The sequence below is a fragment of the Heterodontus francisci genome, chromosome 7, assembly GCF_036365525.1.
Source record: "Heterodontus francisci isolate sHetFra1 chromosome 7, sHetFra1.hap1, whole genome shotgun sequence".
In the NCBI taxonomy this organism is placed as follows: Eukaryota; Metazoa; Chordata; class Chondrichthyes; order Heterodontiformes; family Heterodontidae; genus Heterodontus; species Heterodontus francisci.
In genome coordinates, this window is record NC_090377.1 from 38,042,108 (window position 1) to 38,068,247 (window position 26,140).

Sequence of the window (26,140 nt, forward strand, 5' to 3'; positions counted from 1 at the left end):
AATACGTGTACAGTGAGAAATATATCTGATCTTTGACTTTCCTCTGTGTCAGAAAGCAACCATGCATCATGCAACTGGGTTGTGTGACAGAGTTTGTGTGTGAAGACATTTAAGATGTGACTGTGCCAAAGGTTTCGACTGTATGGTGGAATCCTGCTGGAGGATAGCTATGCATGACAAACAGTGAAAGAGCTGTGAGGCTGTATAAAAATAAGAGTCAGTAATAAACTGGAACATGTTAATAGGCAACAGCTTATGACATGCTTTTAGGTAAATTAATTGCTGGATGGTGTTATCTAGTAAGCTTTTGTCAGGTGCGTCATCTTCTGCACTATACCTGGGTTGTGTGGGTAGGTAATGTATACAGCATTGAGTTCGTCTGCTATCTCTTTACCAGCCATATTACACCACTATCCTCTGGGGAACGTGCCCTGGAATGTCAAACATGGCAATCCTCCTTGAATTCAGCTCATGCTGAAGCACCTTCAGCCACCAAACGGGTTTCAAGTGTTGCAGTAATTCCTTACATTTCCATGGACTCCATGTTGTGCCTCCTTATTTAGTTCATTACCCTGGGCTGCATTTTACAACTCCACCGCTGAATTTGGCAACAGGAGTAAACAATGGTGGTCCGCCTGCACGAATTGCATGTCAAGGCGCAGCCGTGATAATCAGCGTGGTGGTTCGTTTAAAGGGCCAGGGTGGACCGCCCACTCTGATGACATGGAGGGGACAGGCGGTCCATCCCCAGCAATGGCGTCAGCAGCCTTTGCGCAGGTGCTGACACCATTTTTAACGGGCTTTCAGCCCTTCCATTTAATTTCAATATTTAAAGAAACAGGTTTCAAAAAATTGTCAAAACATTTAAATTGCCCCTCTCCCACCGCCCCCCCCAATAACCATGCAATGCATTACTTGCCCTCTCCCTCCCCCAAAACACTTCCTCTGTCCACCTGACCTTCCCCCCCCCCTCCCCCACACCAAGTTAAATAAACTTTTAAGCTCTAACCCTTCCCACCATCCCCTAAACCAATGAGATTAGTCCGGTTCCCCGGACGGTGATCCGAAAGTGCGGGAGTGCTGGCCGCTGGTATTAATATTGCAGCAGGACAGAAGGTGGAGGTGAGGAAATAATTAATTCTTTTATTTAAATTTATTTACATATATGTACTTTGCTCCCGTTGCCTAATGGCAGTGGGGACGGTACCGCCAAAAGGCCTTGCCGCCGCTGGTGATATCAGGCTGGGCCTTCCTGGCGTCGAGGCCCGGCTTCTGCCAGAAGCATTTTATGGTCCCCCTTCACCCCCGGCACGACCCCGATGTGGGGGTTTGGGGGCTGTAAAATTCAGCCCCCTTTTTACTGTAACTATGTCTTTTCTTCATTAAACAGTTCCAAAGGTTGAAAAGTAAATATCAAATATTTGCAGCCTTTGGAAAGACAAAAACAATTTTTGACTCCATATATGATCTTTAACAGGACAAATTCCTTTCCATTTAGGTTAGAGCCATTTAAGGATTGAAAACTGCATAATTTTCTGCCCCATCTCCTTTGCACTGAGTTCATAGAGTCAGGCTCATTGAGTTAGGAACCTCCCATGAATAGTTAATAAGAACTCTCCAGCAAGATATGAGTGAGCGCTAAATTAGTTTCAGTTCTGAGATCTCAAAAATTACTCAAGAGTTGCCAAAGGTTTTAAACTCGAGCAGATACAGCAACAAGAAGCTGAATGCAAAATGTTCAAATGGAGCATGATGTCATAATAGAAACCAGTTCTCGAACACTTAAGTTTGGTTTATCCATGTTAACATAAATAAAATAAACTGAACAAGGAAGTTTAAAATAAAAAATTTTTTTAAAATTGTTAGGCATATGTTAACAGTATTGATACTGTAGAGTTTTCACTTCAAAAGAAGATACATTTCTATTTTAACTATGTGTTCTCTCCAATTTTAAAAAAATGGGAAAATAACGATTAAGCCTACTGGTCCCAACAACAGGTAGGCAGAAATTCTGAGAAAATGTACTTGATTGTACATCAATTTCAGTTAACTTGTGATATTTTTCAGCAGAAGGTGTTCGATGACCAAATCTAATTCTGGGAGAACATTATTGTTATATATGAGAGTACTAAGGTACTTGGTCAAGGGACAGATTTTTCCCTCTGCTTCCTATTGTATGCTATTGTCCCTTGTCATGTAAGTGAAATCTTCTGTTTTTAACTCAACTTCCTGCCATAAGTAGTAGTGCTCCATCATGCATGAAAAGGATGTTTATCCCAGACACTGAAAATAGTCTTACTCCTCTGGTGGCAATCAACCATTTACAGATTATTACATGCACTATTTTATTCGATATATAGGAATTGTCAGAAATACATAATTATGCATCTAATATATTTTCTGTATAGCACAAGTAAAATGCAACCATTACTTGCTAAACTGTCATCATCTCTACAGGAATAGACTTAAAAATGAAACACTGATGACACTAAGCCTTTATTTACTACTTGAAATACAACACTAATGGTGCAGGGAATTCAAGGACTCATCTCCCATGTATAAAAGATTGGAAAAGCAGAACGTAATTACACCTGCTCCACTTACCTTCACAGACTTACAGAAATGGATTCCATGGCCCAGTGATATCTTTTATGCTCCTTCATTTCTACCTCGGCACAGATGATATCTAACTGTTTTGAGAAACCCTGTCATTATAATTGTGCAACCCTTTTGAATTGCCAGTGTTCCGATCAGATTTAGCTCGTGCCATGTGTTATACATACAGAATGAGAACCACTTGAAGAGCAAGTGAGAGATGCACAGTGAATATGCACAATGAGCCAAGAGAACCACTGTTCTATGCCATAAAAAGTGAAATAAAATAAAACATTGGCAAGTGAAGAACAAAAATTGAGAGCTATAGTATTAAGGAAATGCCTTGAGAATTACAGAAGTGGCAAAGAACATCCTCACTTTAGCAAGATAAGGGGCAATATTTTACTATTGAGAGCCAGAAAATAGCAGTCAGTATTTGTTTTAATACACAATTGAAATAAATTCAGTGAGACTGAAAGGGAGCTTTCAATGGTTTATGTCTCTATTCCATGATATAAGTAGGTGAGTTTTTTCATATTACTGAAGGTTTTATTGTACACTTTGTTGTGCATGAGCCGAAAATTGTGATTGTCCCTCGGGGTTCTTTGATGTAACATCTTGGATAATATGGATAATGTATATAAAATACAGATTCATGCCATTGAGAAGATGGGTACATGTTATTTTGTTGCTTTTTAACGTAGAATCCTGACATTCACAACATAAAAGAGGTTCTTTACAACACACAAATAAAAGTGTATGTGGGAAAACTACCCTGCCCCTATCTGTTAGCATAAGGTAAACTTCTTAGTGAAGACTAGGAAGGAAATCACAACTACCAAGAAGAATATTAAAATGGACAGTTTTCAGTTGCCTAGAAATTTACTTGCTAAATTGTGGAATGAGTCCCCCATGATGAAGCACAGGTAACTCAGGAATCCTGCTACATTTTCATGACCTTTTAGCGATATCTTCCTTTGAGCACTGAGGATGGGACTGTGTTTTGCCAAAAGCTACTGAAAAGTCGGTAATTTTCACTGTTCCATTAAAGGCTTTGCTCCTGCAGAAGCTATAGCATTTATTCTTAATTGTCTATTGTCAAGTTTGTTTCATTATATTTTCATATTGAGTAAACTTAAAAACTGATAGGTTTGCATTATTTTTTGTGATTAATCAAGTAGGATGCAATGTATGTTTCTTGTAATAGCTATCTATTCGGGTCACGCTTGCCACATTAATAGCAGTTACATATATTAACAGGCAATAAAAAAAAAGCAAAATATTGCAGATGCTGAAAATCTGAAATAAAATTAGAAAATACTGGAAACACTCAGGCAGCATCTGTGGAGAGAGAAATAAAGTTAATATTTTGGGTTGATGACCTTTCATCTGGCCTGACCTGCTGGGTGTTCTCCAGCATTCTCTGTTCTTATTTTAATTAAGAAATTATATGGCATTTTGTGAGAAACAGTAAAGTAAGACACTTCATATTATGTCAGAGAATATTGATGGTTGTATTTTAACTATATTATTATTAACATAGACAAAATCCTCAGAGTAATGCAACAAAATTAAAATCTTAAACATTTTTGTGCTACAGGATAGTATTTTGTGCAGCAAATTGTTGGATACAATAAGGTTACAATATTTGTGCAGCAAACCATACTTTATGTGGATCATGTACAAGTTCACAGGATTTATCATGAGTGTTGACAAGCATAGTATTGCTGGAAAACGCATACTACTTAAACATCATCAGTCACTTCAATGTGAAACATTTAGGAAAGGTATATCAGTGCTCCATAATTTTCCCTACGTTTAGAATAAAATGTCATGTCTGTCTTCTACCCCATAATATTGGCTGGATGAAAAGATGGCGGCCTGCACGCAGGGCTTTCAGTCCACAGAGCCACTGCGAGCTTGAGCGCAGCGGCACATTAACATTCCCGGGGAGCCCTGTGCCCCCAATGACATGCAGGAGGTGGGCAAGCCATCCCCGGCAACGGCATCTAGTGCACTGCGCAGGCACCAGCGCCACTTTTAAAGGGCATAGAGCCCTAAATGACAGTTTGAAATCTTAAAGGCAAATTGCACTTAACAGAGCAACAAATCATTAAATAAACCTTTCCAACCTCTCTCCCACACCCTCCAATAGCCTTACATTTAATTCCTTGCCCACTCATCCCCCAAATTACTTCCCTTGACTACGTGGCCTTCTCCCCCAAAATTCATAAACTCTAACCCTCAACCTCTTCCCACCATCCCCCCAACCAATACAAAGAGTTTGACCCTGCTCCCCCCCTCCCACACAGAGAAAATTACCTCCTCCCCCTCCCCAGAGGAGTCGCGCCTCGTTTCCCCAAACAGGGATTCAAAGGTGCGGCAGTACCGGCTGCTGGGATGCAGATCGTGGCAGCTCATCAGGAGTTGACGGGAATTTCATTAATGCAGGTAAGTTAATTAATTTTAATATTTAAATTGAGGTCCCGTCACTGAGCAGCGGTGGTGGGGGGGGGGAGCGGTGGGATTGCTGCCATGAAGCCCTGCCGCCGCTGTCAAGATCGGGATGAGCCCTGCCGGTCGGTGGCAGGCCTCATTTGAGGCAATCTTCATGCCACCAACCCCCCCACTCACCATGGATCCCGATATTGAGGCCCCTATAAAATTCAGCCCATCATGTCTGTTGAAATGGTGTATCAATATTGTTCTTCCTCATTGGTTAAGTCTCTTTTTCCTTTTGAATTGTTTCTTTTGATTATTTTTGATTTTGTTATTAACCAATCTAATTGTGCAAAAACCTTATGTCCTAATTTTAATTTCCCTCGAATGACCTTCTACCAGAGATTTTACCCATTTATATTAAAGCAAAGGGAATTCTCTTAAACACAATTGACACAACAGTTTTTCAGCTAACCATGATATAAACTAATTACAGGAGATCTTCTACAAATTACTAAATGGTTTGATGAGATAAATGAAGGATACTACTTCAAGGTAAGTCAAGATACTAGATGAGGGAACATAGGCTAAAGCTGATGAAAGAAGGAAGAAATTCTTCACAGAAAAAGATGGTTAACATTTGCAACAGGTTTGCAGGGAGTTAGTTTTGCAACAATCTGAGATTAATTGAACATATAGTTAGATCGCAGGGCCTGTCATTCTTTTTTCTCCCATTTTGTATGAATAACTTATAAGTAGAATACTTCCTTCGTCTGAATTTATCTTGTCAAAAAAACACGCAAAGAAATTTTAAAAATCATAAACGTGCCATTAATTTGGCTCCAACAACTTTGTTATCCCATTTACAATAGAACAGCACAGTGTCAGGATGCTGAACATCAGGACACCAGACCCCTAGCCCCATGATTCACTATTCTCACCTTCCATGCTCAGCAGCTTTATTTAACCGTGACAATGCAGATAATAACATTCCCATAGCCACTGCAGAAGTTTACATTTCTCAGGAACCACTATGCAGCTGAGGCTTCAGCTCCAGTACTTTTCTCTTCATAGAAATCAACAATGCCACAGTGTGCAGATGAACAAGAGTCCATCTCTGATTAGCAAACTCCAGACATTCTTCTTTCAGCAAGACTGTGGCATTGAGAAGCGGAAAGACAGAAGAGAGGAGACAGAGCAAGGCACATTTGGGGACACAATTTGTTGACTAGGACGGAAAGAGAAACCTTTTGGAGTGTACAACAAAGCAGGCGGGTGTGACAGACTCTTCTGACTGGGGATGAGTAGCCAAGCTAGAGCCCTGTTGTGCTAGATTAGCATTTCTGTTTTCTGAAAACAAGACGATCCACATAATAAAATCATTTCCTTTAACTCACTGTAAACAATGCCATGGGAGACTCAGTTATATATAAATATTGCTGATAAAATGTTTCTTCCTTCTAAAAAATCTCAAACCCAAGACTAAGATCACGGTTTACTAGGCAGCAGTAATCCCTGTGCTACAACATGCTTTGGAGACTTAGACAACCTCCAGCAAGCACCTCAAAGCACTGGTGCCTCTGCAGGATCATCCACATCCAGTGGCAAGAAAGGCTGTCCAATAACAGTATCCTATCCCAAGTCAACCTGCCCAGCATCGGGGTGCTAATCACCCAAAACCAGCTCGGCTGGGCAGAACATGTCGTTTGCATGCCTCACACCAGACTCCTGAAGCAGCTGTTCAACTCTGAATTTGGTCGCGGCAGAAGACTCCCGGGAGGACACCAGAAATGCTTTGGAGATGTCCTCAAAGCATCTCTGAAGAGATCAAACATCTTAGTCGACTCGTGGGAGTCCCTGGCTTGTGACCATCCTGAATGGAGAAAGGTCATTCGGGAAGGCATTGTACACCTTGAGGGACTTCGGCTGGAACAGATGGATGCAAAGTCGAGGCATCGGAGGGAGCGCACAAACCTCCAAACTACTCATCTAGCTGACCCTTCAAGCACCACCTGCCCGCTCTGCAGACCACACATTGGACTAATCAGCCATCTCAGAACCCATCGAACCAGAGCGACAGCAAGTCATCCTCGATCCCGAGGGATTGCCTAAGAAGAAGTCTTCTACTACCATCCATTATGAAAATACTTAAACTTTCAGGGGTAAGAGCTGCAGATCTCTGCCGGTAGGCTCAAATGGGGGTCAGAAGCCTGCACTGTGTGGGGAATAGTCACTCATCTATGATTTTTCCTTGGCCAATTAATGGCTAGAGGGTGGGCTCACCATCCAAATTGGCATCTGCATTGGAGCTAGTGCTAAAGGGCAGGTTTTGTAAATTGTGCATCTGTCTAGCAAGCCTCTAGGCTGAGGTAGAAGCCTAACCAAATTCCCTCTATATTTACAGATTAAAGCTTTCTAGTTGCCATAATGGCTATTGCCATATGCATATGTGTAAGTAATTGTTTAACTATTGCCCCGGAGGGAACTATATTCATGGTCTGTATTGAAGTCATAAGTTTGATACTTCTGCATAAGAATTCATTTGTTCCACCGTGGAAGTCAATTTCAACAACATGTGACTTATGCATTTACACTGCCAACTTCTACTCATTGCCACTGGGTTGAATCCAATCACAGAACCTGCACTTGAGGTCAAGGTCTAAAGGTCTGTGATTTGCGTACAGAAGCCACAGAGTATTGCAATTTATCTGCACAATGAATCTGTTCATAACAGATGGGTTAGCTGCTACCTATACATCAGAAAAAAATAATTTCATGACAATTCGGAGAATTCAAGAATATTAATTTCAAGAAAAAGAGAGCATATTGGCCCAGATTTTGCATTCAGCAGAAAAGGAATGGTGTTTACCATTTACCTCGAAAAAGTCGTCCATGATGTTTTAGTGGGCTCGAACGTGTAAACTTCCTCTTTTCCGATGTCCATTTCAATTTTCCACCTTCCACGGGGGAGCTGTGGCATCCAGGAACAGAGCAGGGAAATGATCAGCCAATCAGATTAAATAATTCTCACAGACAGCAAAGCAGGAAGTAAAAGTCAGGAAATAGAAATTATATTTAAATCATTATGCAGAAAGCAAAATAATGATTGGGACATACTCATGGGATTAGGAAGAACCTGAAACAACAAAACACAAACTTAAAAACAATTCTCATTAAAAAAAAATAATCTGTAAAATTTTAATAATCTTCTGAGGGATTGAGACTCCACACTTCAATCAAAAAATAATTTTTCCAGACTAGCGAAGTTGTTCGGCCTTATTTATGACATACTACACCATTAAAAATTCAGTTATTCCTGATTGAACAAAGATTAAGTTTTCCATTGATCTTTAACCTAATAATAGTGGGTGATTAGTTTAAATCCATGCCTTAACAATTTTTTTGTCGATTCCATATGCAAAGACTGCAACAGTGCATCCTGTGGAGGAGCAGGATATTTCTGACAGCAACTACCAGATTTATATGTATAACTATGTACATGCAGACACCAGATGTTGCTATCAGTTTTGCCAGGTAATAATGGCGAAGCTGTCAGGCTCGTTGTAAATACTACTGCGAAATTCTGGGCCATTATAGCTGTAATTATTTGTTCCTCATACTAAGTCTTACACCTTTGATGACTGTATGAGTTGTTGCTGAGCAAATACGATGGTCCAGATTTTCTGGTGAGTGGCAAAGTGATGGCACTTGCTGCTGACCTCGCAGATAGTTGCCCACAAAGATCGAATGAGTTCTGTGGCATGGATTTCACCTTTTCTGATATTAATTTCATCCTGGTGCCATCTATTGGGATTCTCTAATGTACAGCAACAGTGAAGTTGTCAAGTAGGTGAAGCAATTAATCATATTGAAGAATTTTCACAGACAGAAAACAAGGAAGGGAAGGGAGGGTCTTATCATGCACTTTTTATCATTTTACAGAAAGCAAAATAAAGATCGCGACTTACACATGGGGTGAAGGTAGAAGCTGAAATATAAACAAACTTACCAAATATAAGTTTATTATTTTAAAAATCTGTTGAATTTTTTATCATGAAATGGAGAAGTTTGATCATCCACAATTATAAAATAAAAGCAAAATACTGCATATGCTGCAAATCTGAAATAAAAACAAGAAATGCTGGAAATAGCAGGTCTGGCAGCATCTGTGGTTATAAAATTGTTTTTTGTGTCAAGGAGGTTGTTCAGCAGTAATTATGATTTAGCATGTTAAAAATCCAGTTACATCTCATTCAACAAGACTTAGGCTGGAATTTTACGCCACCCCAGAGGGAGGCCTTCCCGGCCTGTTCCTGCCTCCGCCCCAGAAACGGGCTGCCCGCTCCAGGCCAATCGAGGCCTTTAAGTGGCCACTTAACGGCCACTTAAGGGCCTTTACCTGCCTCCACGGGTATTTTACCCGTGGCAAGCGGGCGTCCGATAGACGTGAAAGGCCGCTCAGTGATACCTGGCGGCCTTCCAGCGCACCAGGGTGGGGGGGTGGCGCCTGACAATCAGACACAGGGTGCCTGATTGAGGGCCGCTCCGCTTCCCCAACCACCCCCAGGACACGAGACGCCCTCCGCCCCCTTCCCCCCTAAACGACCACCCCTGCCTCGCTGGGATGCAACCAATCTGCCCGGCGAGGCAAACCAAATTTACCTCAGTCCTGGCTCCATGTCCTCGGCTGGGCTGCAATCCCAGCAGTCGCCACCGCTTTCGGTGGTGCTGCTGGGAATAAGAGCTGCCGGCCAGATGATTGGCCAGCAGCTCAATGAGGCGGGACTTCCTCCCTCAAGCAGTTGGAAGTCCCGTCTTGGAACAATTACAGCCCGGGGACCTGTAAAATGCAGGTTCGATCCCCGGGCCGGGCGGAAGCGAGTGCGCCACCGACTTTTACGGTGGTGGCCAGCTCCCGTCCGCCCATCATAAAATCCAGCCCTTAATCTCTTCAAGGGTTTTTATAGCAAGGCTACAGCATAAACAATGAAGTTTATGTGAATTTAGTTAATTCCAATTGATTCCTATCTGTGAGAACTTCCACAGTGCATTCTATGGAGGAGCAGGAATCACTGACAGCAACTCTGGATTTCCACATTTAACTGAGCAGATGTGGGAGCCAGAAGCTGATGTCAATTTCACATGAGTAATGACAGTAAAGGCTGGCAGTTTTTCTGTCATTACAACCGTAAAGTCTGGGCATTTCACTTCATTGTTTGTGGTTTCTTGAAGAAATTATCAGATCTCAGACTGTGCAGATAATGTTGGTCAGGTGAGAGGTTAATGGCCCTGATATTGACAGGGGTAGGTTTTGTCAGTGGCTTTTGAGGGGGGAGGATTTTGTTCGGATTACAAGGCGTGGAGCTTTAATGCCACATCGTGTGTCTTTGTTTTTCCACAGGATCCCTGTCTGAAAGCCAGCTTGATTGATAAGCTTGGCCCCCTGTTGGGCAGGGAGCTCTCCATGGGTGGGGTCACAGGAGCAAGTAGGGAGCCTGCAGCTGAGATAGTGGGAGCTTAGGTTGGGATGTCTAATCCTAGACCCCTGGGATGGGGTGATAGTAGCATCTGATCCATGATGGTTGGGGTCCGATCCCCTATTCCAGCCAGGTCTTTGGATAGTGGGGGTGGAGGGGTGTTTAATGTCAGTGCATAGGGGTCTGGTAGTTTGGTGTGCACTCCTGCTCCTCCTGGCACACAAATAGTGGTGGAAAGGAACACATTTTTGCTAAAGCTGTGCTCACCTCCTGGAAGCTGCTCAGGAAAAGTTAATTCTGTAAGAAGATTTTTTGTGGAGCCAGGGGAAACATCCATGCAACCTCTCTGTTTTATGTCTTCCAATCTGTTACTGGTTCATTCATATCCACCCCTCACTGGTCCTACATACTGTTTTGGCCCATACAGAAGTTGCCTGAATTTCCTCCTCAGTGATGGAGCATTCTTTTAATTACTATAATTCATCAATAAAATTCAAATAAGGCTCAAACTTAAAACTGATTCAAACTTCCTGGCTGTGGCCTTGGGCAGGCACTGTTGACCTTGTTCCCATTTTAGGTCAAAGTTGAAAATCCCAGCATGGTGCTTGCTCCAGATCATTATCCAGTTGGCTCCTGTTGGAAGTGTGTATGCATGAATGTATATTTTGGATAAAGATATAATTGAGCTTGGCTGAGCTGTGGGTTACCCACACTTTTACACATGGGTTCATACGTGAAGAACAGCACTTGATTTAGGCAGCAAATGATCTTTTAAGACAATTGTTGCAAAGTTGAGGAAGAGTGCACAAATTGATTGTTTAGTAGATGTAAATATCTTGATAGCATTTGATTGGTGAAACTTCCTAGAAAATTGGTGACCTTTTGAATTTTCAATTATAAAATTTTATTTACAGAGAATGATACAATCTATTGGACTGATATGGGACGGAGTACAATTAGCAGAGCGAAACGAGACCAGACCTGGAGGGATGATATTATTACTAATGGCCTTGGACGGGTTGAAGGCATCGCAGTTGATTGGATAGCTGGTATGAGATTTTCTGCCCATATTTCAATTACCTACGAATATTGTTGCTTGATGGAACATTAACATTTATCTCTTCTACTTGTTCTCAGGCAATATATACTGGTCAGATCATGGCTTCAATATAATAGAAGTTGCAAGATTTAATGGCTCCTTTCGCTATGTGGTCATATCCCAAGGGCTTGATCAGCCACGTGCAATAGCAGTCCATCCAGAAAAAGGGTAAACCAGCTTATTTTATGAAAAAAAAATGATGATGGCCATAATTAATATTCTTTTTGATTTCGATCAACTGAAAATTTTTGACATCCTTGCCTGTTCCCTTCAGCTGAGCAATGTCAGGTTCAATTACTCATTCAGTCACTTCAAAGTTCAAAATTGAAAGCTTCTGAGTAGCCAGCTTTAGTAATAGAGGATACCTTGATGATATAGTGGATTGAAAACTGCAAAAGTGATCCTTTTTTTTTATATTTTGAAAAATATAAAAATTTTTGGATAATAAATTGGCATGGCGCACTTTAATGACTCATGAATGTCATTTTGCATTTTAAAAAAATATTTTCTTCAGCTTAGTGATGTTGCATAACCGGAGTTCCACTTTCATAGCAAACCTCAATGCTGAATTTAAATCATTCCTAAAATGGAATCGTGAATTTGTGACTACAAAATTTTATGAGCGATGTTGAACATTTATTTTCTTATTGTCTTATTGTTTTCTATTTTGCTTCCTCTCTCTGTCTCTCTCTCTCTCTCCTCTCTCTCTCTCTCTCTCTCTTTGTCTCTCCTTCTCTACTCAGAAAATTTTAAACTAAGGATTTAGGACATTGGGATATTTGCAGCTGATCATTGTGACATTAATATAATGCCAAATTGTGACATCAAGAAGGGAATTGAACTCCCCCTTGCCTGGCAGAAACCAAGCAGAAGGCACAATTAAAATTATTCAGGGAACTTACCCACTGGCTTCTCTCCCTAAACTGTCAGACTGTAATTTTAAATTGCAAGCGACAAGGATACCTGCCAATGCTGACTAGGTCCTTTCTCAAATAGGTAGATCAGGTTCTGATGACAGCCATGATAAACTGAGGCCTGATTTGGGAGCACTAGTGGCTTCCCCCAAGGTAAATCCCTTGGAGCTGGATAGAGGGCAAGTAGAGACTCAGATCAGTTTAATTTTTAAATTATTGTAAGTTTTCCTTGTGGGCCAGAAGGTGTGCTCCTCCAGGCACCATAAGAAAATTCTGGGTCTCCCTACCCTGGGCTTGCCCCAGCACCCATTCTGCAATCTCCCTTCAGAATCCCCGCTCCAACTCTCCTTCCAACTGAACAGTGCCAGCTGCACAAGAACATAGAAATAGGAGCAGGAGTGGACCATACACTCCCTTGAGCCAGCTCTGTCTTTCAATACGATCATGGCTGATGTTCTACCTTAATTTTCTTCTCCATCTGCTCCCAATATCTCTTGATTTCATGAAAGACCAAAAATCTATATATCTCAGCCTTGAATATATACTCAATGATGGAGCATCCACAACCCTCTGGGGTAGAGAATTCCAAAGATTCACAACCCTCCGAGTGAAGAAATGATCGACCCCTTATCCCGAGACTGTGCCCCCATGTTTTAGATTCCCCAGCCAGAGGGAAACAACTGTCAAGCCCCTTTATAATCTTTTGTACTTCAATGAGATCACCTCGCATTCTTCCAAACTCTAGAGAGTATAGGTACAATTTACTCAGCCTCGCATCATAGGACCACTCTCTTATCCCAGAAACCAATCTAGTGAGCCTTTGCTGAACTGCCTGCAGTGCAAGTGTATCCTTCCTTAAATATGGAGACCAAAACTGTGCACAGTACTCCAGCTGTGGTCTCACCAAAGCCCTGTACGATTGTAACAAGACTTCCTTCTTGTACTCCAGTTCCCTTGCAATAAAGGCTGACATTCCATTTGCCTTCCTAATTGCTTGATGTACCTGCAAGCTAACTTTCTGTAATAAAACCAAAAAGTGCTGGAAATGTTCAGCAGGTCTGGCAGCATCTGTGGAGCGTGAAGCAACGTTAATGTTTCAGGTCAGTGACCTTTCATCAGAACTGACCTGAAACGTTAACTTTGCTTCACAGGAGGTTGGTTCGCAAAATTAAAGCACATGGGAGAGGAGGTAATATACTGACATGGATTAAAGATTGGTTAACAAGCAGAAAGCAGAGAGTAGGAATAAAGGGGTCATTCTCGTGTTGGCAGGCTGTGACTAGTGGAGTACCGCAAGGATCAGTACTTGGGCCCCAGCTGTTCACAATATATATCAATGATTTGGATGTGGGAAACAAATGTAGTATTTCCAAGTTCGCGGATGACACAAAAATAGGTGGGAATGTATGTTGTGAGGAAAATGCAAAGCAGTTTCAAGGGGATTTGGACAGACTTAGTGAATGGGCAAGAACGTGGCAGATGGAATATAATGTGGAAAAATGTGAGCTTATCCACTTTGGTAGGAGGAATAAATGTGCAGAGTATTTCTTAAATAGTAAGAGATTAAAAAGTATAGATGTACAAAGGGACTTGGGTGTCCTTGTCACTGAAAGCTAACATGCAGGTGCAGCAAGCAATTTGGAAGGCAAATGGTATGTTAGCCTTTATCGCAAGAGAATTTGAGTACAGGAGTAGTGAAGTCTTGCTTCAGTTGTATAGAACCCTGGTTAGACCGCACTTGGAGTACTGTGTGCAGTTTTGGTCCTCTTACCTGAGGAAGGATATTATTGCCATAGAGGGAATGCAACGAAGATTCGCCAGACTTGTTCCTGGGATGGTGGGTCTGTCCTATGAAGAGAGATTGAGGAAACTGGACATGCATTCTCTAGAGTTTCGAAGCATGAGACGTGATCTCATTGAAATCTGCAAAATACTTAAAGGGATAGACAGGGTAGATGCAGCTGAGCTGTTTCCCCTGATTGAGGAGTCTAGAACCAGGGACACAATTTCAAAATAAGCCATTAGGACAGACATTTGGAGAAATTACTGTTAATCTTTGGAATTCTCTACCCCAGAGCGCTGTGGAGGCTCAGTCATTGAGTATGTTTAAAGCAGAGATTGACAGATTTCTAAATACAAATGACATAAGGGGACATGAGGATAGTGTGGGAAAAAGGCATTGAAGTGGATGATCAGCCATGATCCTATTGAATGGTGGGGCAGGCTCGATGGGCTGAATGGCCTACTCCCGCTCCTATGTTCCTATGAGTATTTCCAGCACTTCTTGGTTTTATTTCCATCATCTGCAGTATTTTGCTTTTCAGCTAACTTTCTGTGTTCCGTGTACGAGTACAGCCAAGTCTCTCTGAACATCAACAATTAAAAGTTTCACGCCTTTTAAAAAATATTATGCTTTTCTATTCTTACTACCAAAGTGAATAAACTCACCCTTCCCCAAATTATACTCCATTTGTCACCTTGTTGCTCACTCACTTAACCTGTCTCTATCTCTCTGCAGCCTATTTGTATCCTCCACACAGTGTACTTTCCCTACTAATTTTGTATCAGTAGCAAACTTGGATACATTACTCTCGATCTCTTTGCCTAAGTCATTAATATAGATTGTAAATAGCTGAGGCCCCAGCACTGAAGCTTGCGGCTCACTACTAGCTACAACCTGCCAATTTGAAAATGCATCGTTTATCCCTATTCACTTAATCCTGTCAATGAACTAATTCTCCAAATCCTCCATCCATTCTAAGATTTTACCCCCAACTCCATAAGCTCTTATCTTACTGATTAACCTTTTGTGTGACACTTTATCAAATGCCTTTGGAAATCCAATTATACGACATCTACTGGCTCCCCTTTATCTATGCTACCGTCTACATCCTCAAAAAAACTCTACTAAATTTATCAAATGTGATTTCCCTTTCGCAAAACCATGTTGACTTTGTCTGATACTATGTTTTTCTAAGTGCATTTTTAAGACTTCCTTAATAATAAATTCTAGCACTTTCCCAATGCCTGATGTCAGGCTTACAGGCCTGCTGTTCCCTGTTTTCCCTCTTCTTCCTTGAATTGCAATGCTATTTGCTAGCTTCCAGTCCACTGGGACCATTCTAGAAACTATGGAATTTTGGAAAATCATTACCAGTGCATCCACTGATGGCAGTTTCCTGTCATCCGAAATCTTACTTCCAGCCTTTCGCCTTCTACTGATTCTTGTCAGGGTGGGGTAATTGAGGGAGAAGATGATGCTGCAGACCTTGGGTGCCACCAGCAGTGGAGTGGGGCTCATTCTGGGACAGCTGAAGAGGAGGGCCAAGTGTGTTAAAATTTGGAGAAGTGACATGTTGGAAGTAAAATTCATTAGGGGACTTTATTAATGTTAAACCCCCTCCCTCCAATCATTGCACGCCAGGAAACATGGTAGTATTTCTTGCCTTCAGCAATACTACAACTGTAATCATTAAAACTGTAATTGGTAACAAATAATGTCACTCCATCATTACTTCACATTTTAAATATATTTGGCTGGACTTATTCCGTGGCTGCCATCAGTTACAGCAGAGAATCCTGGAAGTGGTGATAATCTATAGTGAGCCAGAAGAGTGGCTGTCCCTGTCTGACCAAGATCCACATAAAATCTGACAAACAGGGAGCAGAACATTTTGCACTTTATCAAGGAAAAGAAATTCTTTCTTTCTTCTCCAATGGGCAGTATTTTATGAGCACGGTGCAGTTCGCAGTGGCGCACTCTGATGGCGGCGTGCATCCTGCATGGATGCGCTGTCGGTGAGCCCCCATGATATTACATGCGGGGGCCCATTTAAATGGAAGGCGGAACGGCTGCCCCCGATGATGGAGAGGGGGCGGCCACTGTGTCCCAGGCAATGGCGTCCGGCGCTACTGCGCAGGCACCATTTTTATAGGGCTTCTGTTTGATTTACATTTTTAAAGGTCCTGCTTTGATAGAAATTTTAATAAAAGTTTAATTTAACTTTGAATCCCCTCACCTACGCCCCCCCCTCCATGTGTACTCAATAAATAAATTGACCTATTCCCCCAAAAACACACTTTTTGATATTCCAAACTTCCCTCCCATTCTTGAACATCAGCACCTTTGACCCTCAACCCCTTCCCACCATTCCCATAACCAATAGGAATAGCTTTCCCCGCTTCCCTCGTGATAATTTCAGTCCTGCCTCCTCCCCAACAGTGTCTTGCCTCAGAACTCCAAACGGAGTTCTGAAGGCACGCGAGTCGCGCCAGCGCCTGTAATATCGGTGTGGGACGGCTGCCGGGAGCAGGTAAGGCAATTAGCATCATGTTTTAATTTACTTAAATATGTAAATGAAGGCCCCGACACTGAGGGGTGGGGGTTGGGACCGCAACGAGACCTTGTCACCACCGGTAAAATGTGGCGGGGCCTTCTCGACATTGGAGGTCATGGGGGGCCTGTCCCGCAAGTATTTTACGGGCCTGACCGCCACAACCCCCGACATCAAGGGGCTGGTAAAATTCAGCCCACTGTTTCAAATTGAAAGTAATTCCTCTGGAGATTTGTTTCCCTCCAAGGTAATACTGAGCAGAAGTTTAAACTTGGCAATAAACTGAACATTTAAGGGATAAAGCCTGCTGTTAATATGCCAAGGCAAATAGAGTCACTATTACATGACCATTTCAACAGGAAATGACATCACACTCATCTCAACTGTGGATTTTTTTTCCATTAGAGAAGATCAAATTGGGGATACTTTGTTGAATTTAGCAATACAGTATTCAGCTTGTCATATGCTCCAGAAGCAATCTAAACTGTACTGGAGTATCATGAGTTGGGAGAGGGTTAATAATTCTGTTGGCAAGCAAGATTCAAACTTTGCAGAGCACCCCTTTTCAGGAACAGCTGCGAAATGAGCACCATCTTCTGGATTTATTTTTGTATTACAAGGTTAATTTTTATTAAATGTAAATTAATGCTAAATATTCCAGGATATTACATTCCTATATACAGGCAGAGACCTCCAGTGTTAAAAGCTCCTATTTTTCTTATTCCATCTATTTTTTTTTAATGGAGGCTAAATTTAGCTTACCTCTGAAATACAAAGTTTCTTGTAAGAAAGGGCAAGAGACAATAGATTTTAGGCAGAACAGAATATAGTCATTTGCCTGCATATTTCTCTCTGAACGGATTGCCAGACAGTAGAGAGCCAGCTCAATGCATTGATTTGTGTCTTTTGGGTCTCTGCTAGGAATTTGACGTTTCTCCTTTAAGGATCTTTTGGCTCTTTAAATAATGTCAGTCTGCAGTTTTAAAAATAATATTAGAATTATCGGTTTGATACAATCAATGTACCTTAAAGCAAAACAAATCTGGATAGTTAAGCTTTCTGTCTGGTCAACGAACCTATACAGCCTCTAAAATAAGTCTCAATAGATACATTCTAACTATCGACTGGAAGTTTAGGTTAATTCAAGCCACTTCCAATATAGTCATTATGTACAGCCTCAAAGGATTACTCTGCAGTGTTATAATTGCATGGTAGTATTCAGTAATGCAAATCTTTGTAATTAAAAGCTATTTATTATTAAAAATATAATTTGCATTTTTCCCTCAATGTCCTTGGCCACAGAAACATTGTAAGGGTGTCATTGCAGCAGTGCTGTGTAGCAATGGTCTGTGGCAAGTAATGAGATGGTATTGTGTAAGGAATGAGTTATATTTGTGTATAATACATGACTTTTTGGATAGTAATGGCACTGGTCCATAGTCTTACATATAATAACTTGGGTATTTTCTAATATCATACATATTTTATTCTTAGCTAAGTACCTATCTTTTCACATAGGTTCATGTTCTGGACAGAATGGGGACAAAAGCCTTGCATTGGGAGAGCACGGTTGGATGGATCAGAACAAATTGTCTTAGTGAACTCCAATATTGCATGGCCAAACGGGATATCAATAGACTATGAGGTTTGCCACCAAGTTTGCTCTAGAAAATGTCTACAGCATTTCCCTTCAATTACGTTTTAACAAGTTGTTCCTTCCTTGAGCTTAGAAAAAAAAGATGCTCAGACCACTGAAAAAAATCTGTTGATGTTTACTATGCAATTGATCTGCAGGAAAGTAAATTATACTGGTGCGATGCCCGTACCGACAAGATAGAAAGAGTTGACCTTGAAACTGGAGAAAACCGAGAGATTGTGCTGTCAGGCAACAACATGGATATGTTTTCAGTTGCAGTCTTTGGGGTTTACATCTTCTGGTCTGACAGGTAATTTATTTTCCCATAAGTGTTTAGGATTCAAAATGTTCTTACAGTGCCTGATTTCCTATCCATGTAGGATTAGCCCTTTCCTAGCAAGGTCAGAATGAGAATCCTGAATGGATATCATTTCCTGAGGTGAATCATTTCTGATATTAGAATTTGAGCCACAGAAGTGTCTAACACAGGAGTCTGTCCCTCTTTTCTGTGGTAAGTCATTACTTTAATTAAAGTATTCTGTTAATTAAATGTTTTAACTTGTGACAGAGCACATGCCAATGGATCCATCAAAAGAGGATACAAGAATAATGCTGCAGATGCTGTGGCCATGAGAACACATCTTGGGGTAAACCTGAAGGGTGTGAAGGTTTTCAACCGAGCCAGAGAAAAAGGTCTATTCATTTTTTTATTATTTTGTATTGGAGACCCATTACATTCAGCATTGTGCTGAATTTGGTAACTGAATGAATAGTTCTAATTTTTAGTGTATTTTGTAAAGTGATTCTAAAAGTTTATGAAAAAGTATGTAATGTCGGACAAACTATATGACATTCTTTGAGGGATCTTGTCAGATAATATTTGCTTCTAATGTTGCAATGTAGTTAAACTAATCACAAATGGTATCTGGATAATCTTTCATGTATAAATAATGCATCAAGGATGGATAGTTCAGTCTTTTCTGACTTAAAATGTCTCAGTCTTTATGTGGCTGACACTTCAATTCACCCAATTTGTGAAATAAGTATTACTACATCTCAAACAGGCTGCATAGTTCAGCTTGCCACAAATACATTTTCTTTTGAAAAAGAATATTTAACTGCCTGCATGATTAAAGGAGGCTGGCTTTCTGAAATTGATTAATGGTTTACCATTATAATCTGAGTCAATCCCAGCTGGAGATCCAAGGTGATTGTGAGAGGACAAAGTATAATAGCATCCAGAGAGAAATGGGGCATTAATGGGGATGTAGTGTAATATAAATGTCAGTGAGAGTGTGGAGCTATTGTACCTTAAAGAAAAATAGTGCTTACAATTATGATTATTATAATGGTGTATACTTCATATCCGTGTAAGTCTAGGCAGTCCAGTTATAAAGCACCTTGGGATACAAAACATTTGCTACAGTACATTAGTAGCACGCAGGCTGGCACTCAGATGTCCCAACGTGATGGATTTCGCAAGCCTGATTTCTTCTCTCCCTTCTCTGCTTATGGGCACTGATCAGACATAGTGCACCTTAGTGCAAGCAGGTACAGGTCAGCAGCCTATGCTCAGTGCACCTCAGGTGAAAGTGTGCCCCTTGACAGGGCATTGTGTCTGGAAAAAGAGTGCCGAGATGCAGCTGTGCCTATAGGCTTTAAGAGGTCTACACAGAGGTAATGGTTGTAACACCAGGGTCAAGAATAGTAGAGAAGGGTCAATTTTAACTCACAACAGATTCCGAGCATGTAAGCAATAATTCATAATTCGATCCTTTCGCACCATTTCCAATATAACCTCCAGGACTTTGCAGACAGTTGAGACACTGCCAAAAACAGGAAAATTTATTAAAATTGAGGTCTCCATTAAGTCAATAGGACCCTGATTTCATTTTAACTGGGGCCTGGGAGAGGAAGTCGCAGACCGAATTAGGTCTGCAACTGGTCTGCAGACTGAGCAGGACTGCCAAGGTACATGTAAAACTTTCTTTTGAGGGGCCTCTGAGCCCCACAAAGAAAGTCACAGTCACCCTTGCTCCCCCTTCCCTCCTACGAGATCCTCCCAAAACCCTGTTCTCACCTCGTAGCTGTAAGATGATGGGCAGGCAAGAACCACCTGTTCTTTGCCTGCCAGAAACTACTCTGTGCCCTCATTCTGCCTATTCTGGCAGTATTTAAATGAGGTCTCGAAGTTTATGACCCCAGACCTGAAACTTATGCCAGTCAAATTGTTTCACACTCGCCCAGTCCCTGCCTGCCCAACACCTACTTGGGGTTAAAACCAACCCAAGTCATGTGTTTTTGCATAAGCTGATAAATTGAGGTGATGGTTACATGAACTGTAGAGGTAGAAACATACTTTTCTCCCTCTTAGATCTTAAGGGTGATTCAAATTCTGGTCTTTAGGATTGGATCTTTAGATTTTGCATCATGAATACTTAAATATTGGAATCCCAACAGCAAAATCCAGAATAAAATAGAATTATTACTGCTTAAACTTATATTTATATTGTGCCTTATCACATCTCTTAAACATCTTATTACATGTATATTTTACATGCCTTGTGTTAGGGTGCTAAATTCATTTTTGTTGGAATCCAGCAATCTAAGAGAGGGACAGTCAGTAAGTCTGTTGGAGCTCCAAATCTATTTCACCGAGCAGGAATGCTGGGTCAGCATTTATCAGCTTATTGAAATTAAGCACACAGCAGAAATGTTTAAGTAAAAGCAAGTTCCTCAAACACATTGCAACACCCACTCCAATTTAGAAATAATTCATGTTTCCCATTGCTTGGGGGAATGTAAAGTAAAAATGCAAGCATGAAATCAAATCAGTCAAACAATTGCACATCAGACCTTGAAAGAGTCCTTGAAAGATCCAAAGTGCTGGATTTAAAACCAGTTTTTTTTCCCCCTGCTGCATGCATTCTGTCAGCCAAAACGCATTAGCTAATAATGATAACCTAACAATGAAAAACTATATCATGGCAGGTACCAATATTTGTGCGAAGAACAATGGTGGATGCCAGCAGCTTTGTTTGTACCGTGGAAAGGGTCAGAAAACCTGTGGATGTTCGTACAGTGTTCTTGCTGATGATGCAGTCAGCTGTCATGAATACGATGGGTACTTGGTGTATTCAGAAAGAACAATATTGAAGAGCATCCACCTTACAGATGAAACTAATTTAAATCCTCCGATAAGACCATATGAAAAACCAGAATACTTCAAAAATGTGATAGCCTTGACTTTTGATTACCGACGAAGTGCAAGGAGAACCAATAGGATATTTATGAGTGATGTTCATTTTGGAAATATCCAGCTTATCAATGATGACTGGACAGGCAGAAGAGTAATTGTAGAGAGTAAGTACATCCCTGAAATGATTGAATATTGTTCTTATTGCTTATTCTTCACTGATAATTATTTATTTACATTTTGACTATAATACTCAATCAGCAAAAATAAGAAATCCATAGGGTTATGATGCTCATTTACTACATGATGCAGGATTATGGTAGTGCTGTTGTTATGTATCTAATTCGTAATCCAAAGGCTTGGAATAACATGAGAGCAGATGAGAATTTGAATTAAGTTTTAAAAATCTGGAAATAAGAAGCTGATATCAGTAAAAGAGACCATTAAGCTGTTGGATTCTGATTAAAAACCCCATTGGTTCACTGATGCACATGAGGGAAGGAAATCCACCAGCCTTATCTGATCTGAGTCCAGTCCCACACCAATGTGATTGTCTCTTAACTGAGCTCTGGAGTGGCCTAGCAAATTGTTACCAGCAGTTCAAGGTAGTCCACCATCACCTTCTCGGGGCAACTTAGAGATGGCCATTAATTACACCCTTGCCAGTGAAGCCCACATTCTCAGAATCAGCCAACACAGCCCTGCTTCCTATACTTAGGAAATGTTATGCATGACTCATAAAATGGTTATTGTAGCACCATAAGTCAATATAATATGCAGTGGCAAATGGACATGATGTTTGGAAACTTAAGAGGCCTGTAAATATATTTGATAGTTCTAAGATTCAGTATTCATCAAAAATATGATTCTCAAGATGATTAATGTAGGGCATTTGTATAATTTGCGTTTCACAGGTCGTGATTTTGTACTTTGTACTTTCATTACAAATTGCTCCCTAAGAGTTGCAGGCTTGGTGATTGGAGGAACAAAGATTACAGTTACTTGTAAATCAAATACAAGTCAAGATCTTGTTTTCTACATTCTCAATTCAATTGTTCTTTAAACATAACTAAACTAAGTAATATTTAATAATCAACCTTAAACTGTACAGTTTTATTAAAATGTGTTTTCTCCCCTCTGCTTCCTTCCTCCAGTGCACACCTGAAGGTGTTGACTGCTGGCTGCGATACAGTTTGTATCTTCCATTATTTGGCCCAAGTCATTTTTCATGAGTCAGCCCATATAATATATGTCCATAAATTATTTTTAAAATAAATTGGAAAAGAGAAGTACAAAAAGGCATGGGGAGCAAGCAGGAAAGTGAGAATAGATTTGGATAAAGAACTGACATCGGTTTGAAAGGCCATATGGTTTGTTCCCCTGCTGTAATAGTCTCTGATTCTGTGTTGGCTAGTTATTTAAGCACTAGGGACAGTTACACACAGTGCTTGCAATAGAAGTGTTGGTTAGCCATCAAGATCAGGCACCTTAAGTAATGTTCCATTCCCTGGTTCAGGGCTGTTGAGGGAAATTATAGCATCCTTTTTCCTGCATAGATCAATTAACTGCAGAAACTGTGAATTAAAGCTAGAATGGTCTGATATGTATAGTTCAACTATTTATTTCCAGCTGAGACACTGTCGGAGCTGTGGAACTGCACAAATGTATTTGCAACACCTTAAAGTATCCTCTAAAATATGGCTTCTATAAGCCAAATAAGTGACTAGCCATGCATTTTGAAGGGCCGATGCACAGTGCAAGCAATGACTGCTGTTTCCAGTTTATTTGTTACCTTTTAAACATTTTATTTATGGTTGATGTAAGATCAGATTAGACTTGAGTGTTGACATAGAGGAATATATGTGCTGTGAATTTGTTTGTCTAATTCTATGGAGTAAATTTTTCACCTAGGAGGTGACGTGGTAGAGCGCATTCCATGCCTGTTACATAACCCATCTAATTTTCATCCATTGACTTCAAAGTTTGGTAATCTGCTTTGTCTGATTACTGCCTGAGGTGAAGCTGAAGTTTTATCCTGATGTTACTGAAGTGGCACCTTTGACAAGATGTTAGCTAGCCCAAATTTCTGGATTTTTACTTCAAGGTTGATGCAACATGAGGAATGATCTGAATATTGATTTCCTTCTTTTTACATTTGTCAAAGCTTTAAAGCTAAACATAAGTGCTTCCTCGAGGGTTGGGAAATATATTTGACACTAAAAGCTTTGCCTGCTGCTGCCAAAGTCAGTTGAAAAGTGGATGTTGGCAATAATGAATCTAAGACACCACAGTCCATGGGGATATCATTGCATATTGTTATATTCCATGCATATGTTCTAGACATATAAACAAAAATTATGACTCATATATAGTCGAATTATATTTCTATAAAGGTAATTTTGTGGAATATGTGAAGTGACATTTTTTTCCAGATCATCTGTTGATTTTGTTGCACAGAACAGGCAATAAGAAAGGCTCAATGCTTAGATTTACCTTGGATTATCAATAAGACATGTATTATCATGACAAGAGTGCAACATTTACTTCAATTATTTAAATATTAAATCCTAATGAAAGATTGTTCAAGTTAGATGGGTTGCTTTATTAAAAGAACTTAACAACTAGGAAAATACTAAACTGGAACAGGAACTAATGCTGAAAGTTTCCAGTTAATTATATTATCTGCTGTAAATTATAATAAGCAGCTTACAATTTGAATTTGAACTATTTAATTAGATAAGCAATGTTTTTTTTCTTAGTAAATGACAAAACAATTGGTGTGATTTTCCTAATTGCAAGCTGGTTAAAGTGTCAGAGAATGCTTCATTTCTCAAAATTCGACAGTACTATATCATTCCTGTGTGGACTTATATTGTGCTTAATGTGATTTGTTTTATACACAGTTTCTAATTAGAATCAAGGCAACACTCTGCTTAGTTACAAAAGTATACAGGATCAGAACATATAAAGGCTGATTCTTGATGAAGAGTGATGCTCACAGGGTTTTTTAACTTATTCTTTTCTCTTTAGGGTACCAAGAAATAGGGATCAGCTGAGGCTTAAAACTTTTTTTTCAATGATTGGTTTAATGTTAATAAATCCAATCAGTCATACAGATAGAAATGCTTACAATCTTAGTCAATAATACAACTTGAAACTCAGAATAATCAATTCTTCTCCTTCGGGAAATGGAAGGGTTAATTCTTTGTTGACATCTTTATTGATCCCCTTCTGGCCAGACTTTCCATTGCACTTTAAAATGGCTGTTCTTACATTATTCTTTGTGATGCAAAACAGTATAGTTTCTCAGTCTTTCAAGATCTATCCAGGCAGCTGTCTTACCTTTAACTTTATCACTATCTCCACTCTGTCATGCACACAAGAAGTGCGATGATACAGCAATCATGAACCAAATCTGAAGCGTTCCAAAAATTGACTTTATCTTTTAAAAAATGAACTTTCCTTTTAAAAAGTGAACAATACCCCAAAATGGCCACCGGAGCAAAAGGCTTGGACTTTGTGTATTCAAACTATGTGACAAGAATAAAGGATTAATCTACAAAGCTAAGAGGTGTCAATTGAACCCATCCCACACCGATCCTAAAACATTCCAGAATTGAATATCGTCTTCTGAAACAAAAAAGGTGTGAAGTCACACGTCCTGGGTCATTGTGCGATCTCCATGGGGAAGAGACCCGAGCATCTCCTACCAGGAGGTGAGAGGTAGCACAGCTTGACCTTAAAAAAGACAGCCTAAAGAGAGAGAGAGAGACTCCAAGGAAAGAGAAGGAAAGCAACATCCAGTAGCTTGTTATCCAGCAAACCAGAAGGCATGTGCCCTACTTTAGAATCCTACATCTATCCGAAACAGCCGTGAAGTAGAAGTGATCCATCGTCTTCAACTGAACTTCCAATCAAGAGAGAAATCTACAATCATCTCATGCTTGCATCCAATGAGAACCCGATTTCCAAGACCCCTCTCTATCTGTTGATAGTGTGTGTGTGTGAGCGAATGCAGTTGCTACAATTTCGGGATAAGGCATATTCATCAATAAACAATTTATTTTCTGTTTTCAAACCTACAAGAAAATCTGTCACTGTCTGTTTATTTGACAAATAAAACACCAAAGGGGTTAAAACCTAATAACGAAACACACTTGCTGCAGTCAGTTGGGAATTTGAACAGTTGGAACCACCCACATCTCACCATGTGGCCGTCACAATGTAAGTACATAAGTTTTGAATGCAGCAGTTAGTTGGCAATAATAATATTTTACAAACGTGGTAGTGATCCAAGGTTTCGAGGCCATTCTTTTACTTTTCCTTAAAACTGGTATCAAAAGTCCATTTGGAAAAGTCCAAAATCCTACACAGTGGGTGGGAGAATCAAGGGCATTGAAAGGAGGAGAAGAATAGCAATGAAGGCTGAAGAAGGAATGGATGGTAATGA

At 40.4% G+C, this 26,140-nt stretch overlaps 1 protein-coding gene across 4 annotated transcripts in view; it reads left to right on the forward strand.

Annotated features, from left to right (window-relative positions):
- The window catches only part of LOC137371926 (low-density lipoprotein receptor-related protein 1-like), a 1,827,029-nt gene that overhangs the window by 1,296,486 nt on the left and 504,403 nt on the right, over positions 1-26,140 (forward strand). For all 4 annotated transcript variants that reach the window (XM_068035008.1, XM_068035009.1, XM_068035010.1 and 1 more), the window contains exons 36-41: positions 11,426-11,560; positions 11,649-11,778; positions 18,377-18,503; positions 18,653-18,804; positions 19,063-19,187; positions 21,486-21,857. In XM_068035008.1, coding sequence (XP_067891109.1) covers positions 11,426-11,560; positions 11,649-11,778; positions 18,377-18,503; positions 18,653-18,804; positions 19,063-19,187; positions 21,486-21,857 — 1,041 coding nt within the window. The remainder of the gene's footprint in view (positions 1-11,425; positions 11,561-11,648; positions 11,779-18,376; positions 18,504-18,652; positions 18,805-19,062; positions 19,188-21,485; positions 21,858-26,140) is intronic.